General features: G+C 38.1%; 1 protein-coding gene across 10 annotated transcripts in view; it reads left to right on the top strand.

Moving 5' to 3' along the window:
- The window catches only part of GOLGA4 (golgin A4), a 73135-nt gene that overhangs the window by 22498 nt on the left and 37429 nt on the right, over nucleotides 1–13208 (top strand). For 4 of the 10 annotated variants that reach the window (XM_018075263.1, XM_029961796.1, XM_018075272.2 and 1 more), the window contains 7 exons: nucleotides 882–947; nucleotides 1657–1971; nucleotides 3954–4001; nucleotides 4405–4461; nucleotides 7958–8056; nucleotides 8579–8717; nucleotides 12613–12800. In XM_018075263.1, coding sequence (XP_017930752.1) covers nucleotides 882–947; nucleotides 1657–1971; nucleotides 3954–4001; nucleotides 4405–4461; nucleotides 7958–8056; nucleotides 8579–8717; nucleotides 12613–12800 — 912 coding nt within the window. The remainder of the gene's footprint in view (nucleotides 1–881; nucleotides 948–1656; nucleotides 1972–3953; nucleotides 4002–4404; nucleotides 4462–7957; nucleotides 8057–8578; nucleotides 8718–12612; nucleotides 12801–13208) is intronic. The other 6 variants (XM_029961797.1, XM_018075264.1, XM_018075265.1 and 3 more) reach the window with 5 other exon arrangements.

Genomic DNA, 13208 nt, shown 5'->3' with positions numbered 1-13208 from the left:
TTTCAGTAACTCCCAGAAAAATTTTCTCCATAATTTTACCGACCACTGAAGTGAGACTAATAGACCAGTAGTTTCCAGGGTCATCCTTCTTGAAAACTGTGGTGTTATCCAGCTTCCCGTCACTGGGAGTTGGTTAGAAAACACCTGAACATAGGACATAGGAAAAGCAGGATAGACAGACTAGGAACAGAATGTTAAAAAAAAAAAACCCACCAAAAAAACCCAAAAAAACAACGAACAAAAAACCCCAACAAACAAACAAATTGTTTTCTGCTGTGTTGGTTTTGTTGGTTGGGGTGCAGTTTTTTATGTGTGTGTGTTTTGTTTTTCTTTCTTTGGCAGTGCAGAGGAATGTACACATGAAGTTTTTTGCCAAATGTTTTTTCTGAAAGTTTAATTTTCTTCCTCTGCTTGTTCGGAGTTTAAAACAGCTTGTTACCAGCACTCTTTTTCCAGGTAGTTTCCACCCTCCCAGTGCAGTTAAATAGAGAAAGACGGTGTTACTCTTACTCATGTTGGCTGTAAACACTAGTCATCAATTAGATTTTTCCTGCTGTCATTTTGGCTTTTTGGTGTTTCTTTGATTTACGCATAAATGTTATATAAATAATCGCTCTGAGTAACTTAATTGGAGATATCACCATTTGCAGATGTCTTGTACTAATCCATGCACACATAGCTGCTTTGTAGTTCTGTATATTGCAGCAATCTGTTTCGAATTTAACAAACTAGCTTGTTTGCATGAAGACCTCTTAATAAACATTGTAAAGAAAGTACTAAAAACACAGGCAAGGTAAAAGTACAGATGATATTTCTAAGAATCAGTGAATTACAGTCCTTGTAGTGTCTATTCCTTCTAATGGTTGTTTTTCCTGCTGTAGAACTTAACTAAACAACCACTTCCCGGATCCACAGAAAATAATGGAAGTGAACCAGCCTCCCCACAGGTATGTGGAGGATATGGGGGGTTTGTTTCCTCCTTTCCTGCTGTGTTGTCTTTGTGTTACTTTGGTTTAAGTGTCCAGTATGTATCTTCATGCTGGAGTAGGGATGATAAATCCTTTCCTGTCAGGATACTAGGGTATTTTGTTTATGTGTAATCCCATTAGCTGGTATTAAGTGGTGTCACTGATGTGTGGAGGTTTGTTTGGTTTTTTTTGTAATGGTAGATTAGCAGACTGCCTGCATTGAGATGCATCTTGTTGCACAGCCATCATGGGATACAGAGCATTAACCTCGCTTTCAAGAGTACAGGGCATATTGCATGACTGGAAAGCTAATTTCTACCTGAAGGAAAAGAACTGATAGGCTTAAAAGTATTGTCGCTAGTGGTAAAAGTGTAAGTCATTTAATATGTCTTGGGAAAAACTTTAGCTTGATGAAATTGAGTTAGCCGTGGCTCCTGGTACATGCATCCCAACATTTGATCGTAGGGGCAACATTGTGCAGTAATGCTTTCGAATCACTTCTGTAGCACCAGCAGTATATAGTACCATAGCACAGAATCTTTTGGTCTAGAACAGTGTATTTGGTGTCATGCATGTGTTAGGCAACAGTCATTTTGTTGCCCAGATCAGGTCTCTCTTTCCTGGGCTTTAGTGTGTCTGTCTGCCTAAAAGCAGTGCAGAAATAATGACTTGCTTTGGATTTTTGCAGCTAAGTGACACTCAGTCTTTCACCCAGAGGCTTCAGCTTCGAGTTTCCTCCATGGAATCTTTGTTTCGAAGCCCGGTGAAAGAGACCCTATTCCGCTCTTCTTCTAAAGAGTCCCTGGTACGAAGTTCTTCAAGAGACTCACTGAATCGACTGGACTTGGATGCCCTCAGTCCCACATTTGACTCACCTTCTGACATTGAAAGTGAAACAGAAGAGCCTCCTGGCAATATGGACAGCCTCAGCAAAGAGCAGTTGCTGCAGCGACTGCGCAGAATGGAGCGCAGTTTGGGCAACTATAGGGTAAAATACTCAGAGGTAGGCAATGTAGTGACTGGTTTAGCTGGGTAGAGAGGGGAAAAAGATGAGGCTTACAGAGATTGCAGTAGTGGATAATCTTTTTGTTTTCCTGTTTGGAGCAAATGTTTCAATTTAAACCTAACATGGAAGTTAAATTATAATTCAAATTGGCATCTAGAGAGATCAAATGTTTTTCCAGTGATAAAACATGGAAATCCTTTTCTTCTCTTGTTTATAAATAATTTCTTCATGTCAGCAGTAGAGGTTAATTAGTGGTTACTCACAGAAAGTAGGCCTATTAAGGTTTCAGCAGAAAGCCTGTAGGAGGGGGTGGAGTTCAGGACAGAGCTGAGCATGATTTGTACTCACATGACAGCAAATTTACTTTTGTTCTGAAACTTTTTCTTGAAGTGCATAATGTATATTCTATGCACATACAATAGGCAAGCATTTTGTTTTAAAGAAATAAGTTCTATTCTCCATAATTTCCAGATATTGCCTGTAAGGAATTAATTCAAGGACCGTTTCTTTTGCTATTTTAGTGAACTCCAATGATATAAATAGTTTTTTTACTCATTTCCCGAATTATTGGGAAAGTAAAGCTCTCTGGGATTGGGGTTTTTTTGTTTGTGTTGGCTTTTTTTGTTTGAAGTGTGTGTTGTATTTAAAACTGGATGTTTGCACTGGTTTTTTACAGTTCTTTTAATGTTTGCTGCCCTCAAATACAAAAATTGCTGTGCAGACTTTTGTCTACTAGTGTCAAAATCCCTGGAATCTAAAATATGTATACAGCAATTGCAGTATTCAGCATATGCCTGAAAAAACAGTTGTCTCCCATTAATTTTTGGTTCTCTTCCAGCTGGTATAGTAGGTATTTTTTTAAAGTTTATGTAAAACAGTATTGCTAAAGTGAAAATTCTTCAATTTGTGGGTTTGTTTTGGTGTTTGGGGTTTTGGTTTTCTGTGTGGGCTTTTTTTTTTTTTATTAGTGTAGTGTGTTTAGTAAGTGTTAGTTTTCTGTATCAAAAAGGCTTGGTGATTTTTTCTGTTTCTTTAGTTCAATTGGAAAGAATTGCTTTGCTGGAGCTTGGATGACAGTAGTTTCAATATATAATGAGTAATTAAAACATAAATATTTTTTCTCTCTTAAAGTAGGATACAGAGTTAGCATCTCAAAAATGTGGTGAAGGAAACCATCCATAGCAGTTTTAGTTTTCTTTTTAAGTGCAAAATAAATATGACTTTGAAATTAAAAGTAATTTTGAAAAAATCTTATTTTATATAAGAATTTGAAGTTATATTTTGACCTATTGGTTTCTAGTTTGAGTGTTTTGGATGTGTTTTCCTTTAGGTTTTCATCAATTTCAGAACAGAATATTCTAGTTCCAAGTGTCATTAAGCTACTTCAACTTTGGCAACTGTAATTAAATTTTGAATTAAACTAAATTGTGCAGTTACTTGTTAAATCCTTTGTCAGCTTACAATGAGAAATATTGTCCACTTTCAGTCTGTCTGTCTGCTGGGTATATGCAAAGCACATGGGATGAGAACATTACACAGATCCTTTTTTGCAAAATTTGTAAATGTATTTTTTAATTCATACTCTTTGTAAAATGACTTTTACTTAAGCTCCCTGGGGCATGCACTCTTTCAAATGGACATCCCTGTGGGGTAGCTGTCTGGGATGTAACTTTCTGATACTGTTGGGTTTTGATCCCCTGTATTGAAGCATGGTACGTCTTCTCAGCAAAGGGAAAACTGTGCATGAATGCTGAGTAACATCACTGTTTTGTGATGTAGACTTCTTTTTTAAAACATTGGAGGTATTTTATAGATAGAAAAAGGAAACACTGAGAAAATTTAAGTACACTTCTGTCAACAGAGTGTTCTCAAGTGAAGTGAAGAGTTTCAAAATGCACACAGTGATACAATTAAGGAAATTATTTCAGTAGCTGTTAATGAATGCATTATCATCATTATACCCAATTTCTGTATTTTAGCTAGTGTCTGCTTATCAAGTTATCCAGCGGGAAAAGAAGAAGCTACAGGTAAGAATTACTTTTCATCTTCTCTTGCCTGAATGCTTTTTTGAATCTTAAAATGTGTAGTGCAAATACAGATTTAATTTTCAGTGCATTGTATGTGTGCATATAACAAAAGATTCTATTATCTGGGATTTCTAAGGAAACCAAGTTAATACTGATTTATCAAAATAACTGTGAAGCTATTGTACTCCAGTCTTTTTTTTTGCATCAGCTGAGTTCAGGTGATAGATTGCCAACCCACAGTTGGCAATTTATGATAATACTTACACATCAAGCATGACTTGAAAGAGAAATACAAATCATTACATCTTCTGCTGAAGTACAATTCTGTGAATTTATTTATGTATTTATATGTTTTATAAGTTACATTTAATACACCTGATCTTTATTCTCCCTTTTTCTTAAGAGCATTCTGAGTCAAAGTCAGGATAAAGCACTTCGCAGAATTGGAGAACTGAGAGAGGTAGTAATTTCCTTTACTGATTGCGTGTTTACTTTATAGCACACCTACACAGGATCTTTTTCTACCTAGCTTTTGATTTTTTTGTTCACTTTACAAAATATTTCCTATTACAGAGCACTTTTTTTACTGCTTACTTTCTTTTTTTCATCTGGGTTTACTCCTCTGCCTTGTTTTTCATTCATCAGCTTGATACTGTACTCTTAAGACAGAGCAGTGCATCATACCAACTGAACTCTACTTTTTTGTTCATTGTGAAATATGTAAAGTGCATGTGGTTCTTGCAGTATTGTTGGGCCCAGCCATAGGTATTCCTGTGCAATTTGTTGCTCTTCTATTATCGACAAATTCTAATGTTAGGTAAATACAAGTAGTAGGCACATTTTAATAAAAATGTCAGTGACTATAAAAAAATGGGGATAAAATTTTAAAAAATATTCATCTTTATCTCATAATATTTATATTGGTTTTTGGATTTTAGTATAGTTTGATTTCAGTCATAAAATCAGGTAGGTTATGTTACTGTCTCTTTAGGTTAAGTGAAATTAAAAGGAGAAGCTCTAATATATTTGGTATTGATAATAAACACGTTGGACTTATTTAAAAAAATGTACAGATGATCAGGCGGAACAACTTAAAAGGGCAAGTTCACAAAAACTATGTTGTCAGACCCTGGTGAAGCACAATGGGAAACTGAAGCCATTTTATTGCTACAAGAGCAAGTGCAGCATCAGGTTTGGAGATGGGCATGGACTTCTCTGTCCACACTCTTACCTTGCTGGAGATCTGGGTACCAGTTTGCCCAAAGCCACAGGCTTTGTCTGTGAGTGCAGTCCTGCTCTTGGCCTGTGCCATGCTGAGCAGCAGCACTGGCCTGGAGGTTGCAGGAGCCATTAGGCTGTGGTGAGGTCTCACCTTTGCCTGAAGGCAGACTCACTCCAGACGGTTGGGTGTCTTGTCCCCAGACAGGGACCAGGATTTGTTCCCTTGGGGTGAGGGATGGTGACTGCGAGCATCTGACTGTGTGTGTACTTGTGCCTCATGCTCACCCACAGGGAACTGTCCCTGTGTGACTGGTTAGGCAGCCAGTCATTTCAGAGGAGGTCACTGGCAAATTGTCAGGCAGTCTTCAGCAATGCAGTGAGTAATTCAGGTAAGCAGGCTGTGAACTGTGTGTGCCACCAGGGTGGCATTTTGATTCAGATCTGTGCTGCTTCTGCCTCAGCAGCTGAGAACAGCGGGCCAGAGTGCTGGGTGTAGTGTGCTCATCTGAGCTGGAGCCTGTGCCTGGGCTGTTACCATGTCCTAAGCTTAACTATCAGCCCATAGGAGGGGAAAAATCACAGCATTACTGACAGAAGTGGCTTGCTAATGTTGTTTCTTTTCTGGATTGCTACAAGGTCAAATGAAAGAAGCTCATTCTATGTTAAGTCCATATCCGTGTGCTCCTGTAGGATTAGTTTTTCAGCTTAATGCTACTTGATAAAGTCAGGAAGGCAGATGTATACCGGAGTTAAACCTTTTGTTTATGACAAAAGGTTGGACATGTGCATTTTTATTTTTCACTTCTGTCGTAGTCTTTGTGATTCATATATGTAAATAAGTTATACATATATTTCTGATTTATATATATACATTTATATATATATATTTGGTGTAAAATTTAATTTCACTCTTACAAATCTGGTAGATTTAAAGAGTCCTTCAAATCTAACGCTGAGATTCTTTTTCATTAATTGATAAACTTCAAAATGTGTTTTTCTAGTCTTTTGGAAGCCTAAGTGTTGCAGCATTAGGTAAAACAGACACAAAAGAAAAATTACAAATAAAATGGTTAGTTTCTACTGTGGAAACCAAAATGGTAAAAAGTAGTTCATTCATTGATGTAATAACTGATTACCAGAAATTGATTTTGAAAATCCTTTTCTTCATCATACAGTCAAATTTCCCCATAAATATGTTGAATCAGACAAGTTTCTTCTAAGAGGGCCAGGTAAGAATAAATTATCTCCTTTGAGGCCAAGTTGACAGTGTGAAATAGTCCCTAGACATCAATGTGTCTTTTGCTTACCTTAGTTTTCTCCTGTTAGGAGTAATTCCTCAGAAACAGTCTTCAAGCAATCTTCAGTGTTCTCCTTCTCAGAAAAGGATCAGAAGTGACTTTGGGATCTAAAAAGGGCCATTTCTGTGTTGGTTTCAGTAAATCTCTTTGGCACTTTTTCTCACACTGAACTTGCTTTGCTTCGTTTGGAAGGAATCACTTCTAAAGGTCAGAAGGTGATTAGTAGTTGCTGAGAACCTGAGCCAAGCCTGTGCATGACTGGGCAGGCTCAGCTAACACAGCTGTGGTTCTCAGAGCTGGTATCAGAGTCAGCTGTGGCAGGGGACTCTGTTGGAGGTAAGGGATAGACAGCAAGAGTAAAGGCAAGATTTAGAATTGGAGTAAAGCAGCATAGAAGCATCTGGTGCCCTGTGTTTTGTCTCGTTTACTTTTTCATCTTTTCTTTCTGTTATCCTCTGTCCTTGCCTGGCTGATGGAACTCAAGTTTATGGGTGGGAATTGCTTATATGCAAGTGATCTTTGCAGAATAAGGGTCATAGAAGGATTCTTTTCTTGGGGTAAATCACTGGGAAGATATATATGGATGAAGTAAATATATAAATAAAAAAACTTAAAATACAACTTTCAGAAAGTATTTACAGTGCGTGCATGAAATATGTGTGGTCCGAGTTCTCTCAATAAGCAGTTAGATGTGAATTAATTTAAGTGCATTTGTTTACAATTAGAATGATAATTACTTAAAGAAATTTTAATATTTAAAGTTTAGAAGTATAGGAATTAAATAGAAGAGACCTCCCTCAGGAAGTGTGTTTTAAGACTACGTAGATCCTACTAATGCATTTAGGCAACATTTACAAGTTTCTAAGGGTGTTCAACCAAATAATTGCACATAAGTATCAAGTAAAGCCACATAGTTAAATTATTTGGCATTCTCTGTTTTGTCATTGGAGACACATTTGTGGAATAAAAAGGCCAGCTTTTTTCTCTTACACGTGGCATTTGTCCTATTAGAATGCTGGCATGTTTAATGAGCATAATGAATTTTACATTTCTGCTGTTTATGTTGGCTTAATCTGGAGGCTGAATGAAGAATATACTGAAGTGCAGACTTCAATTTCCAGGAGAAATGTGTACATGGAAAACAGTTTTTCAGGAGCAGGCTTGAAATGATCCCTATACAAACTTACTTCTAGGAAGAAAGAAAGAATCCTTGATAATTTTGCATCAAATCTGGACTCTTGCTGTTTTAATGCTGGTATTATAATGGGATGTTCTTATTATACTGTGTGGAATGTTGTATAATAAAAGAAATGTCCACTGTGTGGTTGTATTTTGGGGTCACAACTATGAAGAGATATTTTAAATATTATTTCATAATATTTTGATCAGTCTTTGAATTCACATTTCAGTTTTCATTTGAGATGTGTTTATTCACAGGAGCTCCAGATGGATCAACAAGCAAAGAAACATCTTCAAGAGGAGTTTGATGCTTCCTTAGAAGAAAAGGATCAACTTATTAGTGTGCTGCAAACTCAGGTAAGATACTTTACCCAACAAGTGTTCTTCAGAAGTGCTTTTTTTTACTTTTTCATTTTAACTATCTATTTCCTATAATGCATATCCATGTTTTATTATAATTGCTGTGAAGCTGTAAAGCTTCTTGAGAATTTATGATTATCTAGAAATTAGGTGCACCTTTGTGGTAGAGGATACCTCTGCAAAAGTCTCACTCATGTTAAATATAATTGATTTTCACTTAAATTTTGCTAAAGTAATTTGAGCTCAGACATCTGTTAATGTTGATGTCTTGTTAACAAAGATATTATGAAGGTATTTATGTGTTTTACTTAATTGGTCTTTGTTTCTCTACTCATAATGATAGTATTTTTGTTAATTTTAAGCATAATTCTGATTTTTAAAAAATGGTAAATTGAGACAGATTTTCCATTTTCTACTTGCTAATACCAACTTTATTTAGTTCTCTCTAGTTTTGAAGATTAACACATGATCTGTTTAGAATCCTTGGGGTTTTTTTAACAAAAAGAACATTTTGTTTAGGTGTCGTTGCTGAAACAAAGGTTACAGAATGGTCAAATAGGCACTGAATTGCTTGATCAAAATATGCAATCAGAACCACAAGTTCAAAGTCCAGCAAAAGAAGTCAGTGCAGAAAATATTGTGGAACCAGGAAGCAATGGTATGTATTGTGGCTTTTTCAAGAGCTTGAATTTTGAGAAATAAACTTGCTGTTATTTATGATGGAGTAACAGTATTTAGGGCTGAACATGTCATAGTAGGGATATATTTCCTAGAAGGAGACAATTGTTTTGAAAACAATGAGGCAGCTAGAGGACACGATATCTTAGTATCTAAGATACTAAATTTTTGTAAGAATTCAATTCTGATAGGTCTTTCCTTTGTCAGTATTGATAATAACATTGTAATTATTGCTTTGTTGGTAGGTGTTCTTACTACCCCCACTTAATATGATTAAGAGATTCTACCTCCCATAAGCAAGGACCTATCCCTGGAGTTTAGAGAGGAGACTAATTGCTAATCTCTGTCTTTTGTTTGTGAGTTTGTGGAGTTTTTTCCCATTGGCTTTATCAGTAGAAAGTAAAAACAAAGATCAATTTTGATATTCCTGTGATTAAATAACCGAAGTGTTCCCTGCACTGGGAGGTTATTTGAATTAATGGGAGTCCCAGTATTGTGTATATTTAATTACTGAGCAGCGCACATCATAATGCTGATACAGAATAAAAGTGTCATTCATTGGTAGCCTTCATAAAAGGGTAGGGTTCAGACAGAGGTGAACATGTATCTTGAAATGATATTTGTTAACCTGTGTTCAGCAAAAATCTACTATTATTTTTGTATGTACAGATAATATGAAAGGATAGATGGGAGATGCTCTTACATAGTACCATGATTTTTGTCATCATCATGGCTAGGCTTCGTGAATGAAGATTTGGGAAGGGCTCTACCCACCCTTGCTGCAAGTGCGCTGGTGGCTAAAAAGGCCAATGTGAGATAGACAAGTCCAGTTGCAAAAGGTACAGTGGAAAGGCTTCTTAGATGGTATACTCTGCAAGACACGATTCTTTCTGCGTTGTCTTTTCTCCTCAAGAGTGATCCTGTGTGCGTTCTCAAAAGCATCAGCAGCGTTATAGATGGTGTGTCTCCAGGTCTCCCGATTGGAGGCCAGAGTAGACCAGTTATGGTGATCAATATGGCCAAGGCTGAGATGTTGTTTCAGGGAGTCCTCGTGTCTCTTCTTTGGGGCTCCTCTCTTGTGGCAGCCAGTGGCAAGTTCACCATAGAGCAAGATCTTAGGGAGGCGGTGGTCCTTCATCCTTGAGACGTGCCCTGCCCAGCACAGCTGTGTTCTCAGTAACATGACCTCAATACTTGTGACTGCTGCTTGTTCTAGAACAGATGTATTGATCACATAATCTGACCAGTGGATGTTTAGGATTGTACAGAGGCAGCGTTGATGGAAGCGTTCTAGGAGTCACAGGTGGTGGCGGTAGATGACCCATGATTCAGATCCATATAAAAGAGTAGACAGCACTATGGCTCTGTAAACACTGATCTTTGTACTTTTCTTCAAGTGTTTATTATGCCATACTCTTTTATGGAGTTTTCCGAAGGCACTATACGCCTTTGCTAACCTGCTGTCTGTCTCTCCGTCAATCTTACCATCCAAGGAGATGAGGTTACCTAGGTAAGTAAACTGCTGGACTGATTTGAACTCTGATTGGCCAATGCTGATATGGGGATGATGGAAGACTTCCTGAGGTGCAGGTTGATAAAGAACTTCTGTCTTCTTCAGGCTGACTTCCAACCCAAAAAGCTCAGCAGCCTCAGCAAAGCAGGATGTTAAACGCTGCAGAGCTACTTCTGTGTGGGCGACAAGGGCGGCGTCATCAGCATAAAGTAGCTCCTGGACAAGATGACTTAAGGTCTTAGTGTGGTCCTTCAGTCGCCTTAGGTTGAATAGGCTTCCATCAGTACGGTATCGAATGTAGGTACCATCTTCTTTATTGAGGTCTGCCGGGCTCTTTGGAGCATCATGCTGAAAAAGATTGTGAATCAGGTTGGTGCAAGAACGCAGCCTTGTTTCACACCATTGGTAATTAGAAAGGGCTCAGAAAGTGCATCACCATATCTGACCTGGCCGTGCTGATCCTCATGAAGTGAGATGATCATTTTGAGGAACTTGGGGGGACAACCTAAACGTTCCAAAATCTGCCATAAACCTTTTCTGCTCACAGTATCAAAAACCTTGGTGAGATCAACAAAGAGACCTTTGTTCTGTTCCCTACACTTCTCTTGCAGTTATCTGAGAACAAATACCATGTCTGTGGTACTCCTGTTGGCTCTGAAACCACATTGGCTTTCAGGTAGAAGTTCTTCTGCTATAGCGGGTATTAGTCTGTTCAAGAGTATTCTTGCCAGGATTTTACCAACAATGGAGAGCAGAGTAATACCACGGTAATTTGAACAGTCTGATTTAACTCCTTTCTTCTTATACAAAGTGATGATGGCTGCGTCACAAAGGTCTGATGGTAGTTCACCTAGTTCCCAACAGCACACCACAAACTCATGAAATTTAGCATGGAGTGCTTGGCCCCCATGTTTCCAGATTTCAGGTGGAATTCCATCAACCCCAGCTGCCTTGCCAGTTTTTACCTGCTGTATGGCCTTAAGAGTTTCTCCCAAAGCGGGGGCAATATCCAATTCATTCTTCACTGGTTGTTGTGTGATGGACTGAATTGCTGAGTCTTGGACTACATGGCTGGTACTGAAAAGAGTCTGAAAGTGTTCAGACCATCGATTCAGAATGGAGATTTTATCTGTCAGAAGCATTTGCCCATCTGCACTGAGTAGAGGGCTTTGGACCTGGTATGCAAGCCCGTATGCTGTTTTCAAGGCCTCATAGAATCCTCTGTGATCACCTGTATCTGCGCATAATTGAATTTTTTCTGCTAGATTGATCCATTGTTCTGGATGTCACAAAGTTTCTATTGGAGCTTGCTACATGCAACATGACAGGAGTGCTTAGTAAATAATGTAAGAATCAGGATTCAGGATGTTTCCTGTGCTGGAGTTTACTTCTGGATTATAATGTATAAGACTTATGGTTGTGAACAGAACCTCTGAATTTATCCGATCCTATTTTCATGCCAAGTAGTCTTGCAACCTCCAGAGCATCAGAGCAGAAATACACAGTAAAATACTATCCAAATGTGCTAGTTATACAGAGAGATTCAAACTGAGAGAAGGTTTAGATTATATATTAGGAAAAAACTCTTTATTGTGAGGGTGATGGGACACTGGAACAGGTTACCCAGAGAAGTTGTGGATTCCCTGTCCTTGGAAGCGTTCAAGGACACCCTGGATGGAACTCTGAGCAACCTGGTCTGGTGTAAGGTGTCCCTGCCCATGGTAGGGGGGTTGGAACTAGATGGTCTCTAAGGTCCCTTCCAACCCAAACCATTCTGTGATTCTACAAGGACAGCTCAGAAAGACACTAAGCATAACCTTTATCCTGCCAAATGTAGTATTGCCAACCTGGATATTTTAGAACTAACATCATACCCAACCCTGAGGAAGCAAGAATCTGTGTGCTTGGCACTTGAGAGATGTGATTTGCTTTGCTTCATATTTTTTACTGCATGTACCGATTCTGTTAGTAGCAGCAGGCAGGTTTATAAATTATGATGACTTTTTAATTGCATAAAAAACCTTTTTGACTAATAATTTGGTTTTGAAGTCGATAAAGTAACTTGAGTTTTGTAAATTAATGTGGTGTGAAAGAGTGTATTTACAGTTCTGTGTATGTGTAGCATGTTTCTGGCAGTTATAGTAGGAACTAGGAAGTCTTGCAGACTTGACGCAACTTTCTTTAGAGACCCATGAGTCACCCTCATTGTCAATGACGAATCACAGATTCACACTATATTCTGAGTTGGAAGGGACCCACAAGGATCATCAAATCCAACTCTTAAGTGAATGACCCATACAGAATGCAGATCTGCATTTTGGAAATAGTGTGCATATGGTGATGTTGGTATGTTGTCTTGTAGAGGATAATGAAGATTCTGTTAAAGCACTGGAAACTCTTAATCAGAGGGTGAAGCGCCAAGAGAACTTGCTGCAACGTTGTAAGGAGATGATTCGGTCACATAAGGAGCGCTGCACCCAATTAACCAACGAGAAAGAGGCACTTCAAGAACAGTTAGAAGAGAGGCTTCAGGAACTGGAAAAAATGAAGGTGTGGAAAATGGTCTAAACTTTATGTATAGCTATCAAAATATAGTAAGAACTCCCAATATTTCCAAAATTTATTAATAGGGCAGACCATTAAACAAACTGTCCCTGTACTTTTTTGGAGTTTAAAGTGCACCCACCTGGAATTAACATGCTGAGCAATTACTATTCAAGAGCAGTAAAGTAGGATGTGAAACCTTACTGTATGAATAACTATCAGAATGGCATCAGAAATAAGTAGTTGTGGGAAATTGGGGTGAGGGGAAGACTGGCTTAGCACAGAAGACAGAAGATAAAGTGGGAAAAGTGGAACTGAGCTAAACCTTTAAGACATAGTGAAAGAGGCATCAGTTATGTAAATTAACAGAAAAAACAGAAAGACAGGACAGTGGAGATCACTATATAGTGAGCA

Source organism: Manacus vitellinus, unplaced genomic scaffold, assembly GCF_001715985.3.
Source record: "Manacus vitellinus isolate BGI_N305 unplaced genomic scaffold, ASM171598v3 scaffold_3_pilon, whole genome shotgun sequence".
NCBI classification, from domain to species: domain Eukaryota; kingdom Metazoa; phylum Chordata; class Aves; order Passeriformes; family Pipridae; genus Manacus; species Manacus vitellinus.
This window is presented reverse-complemented; position numbering and strand designations above follow the sequence as displayed.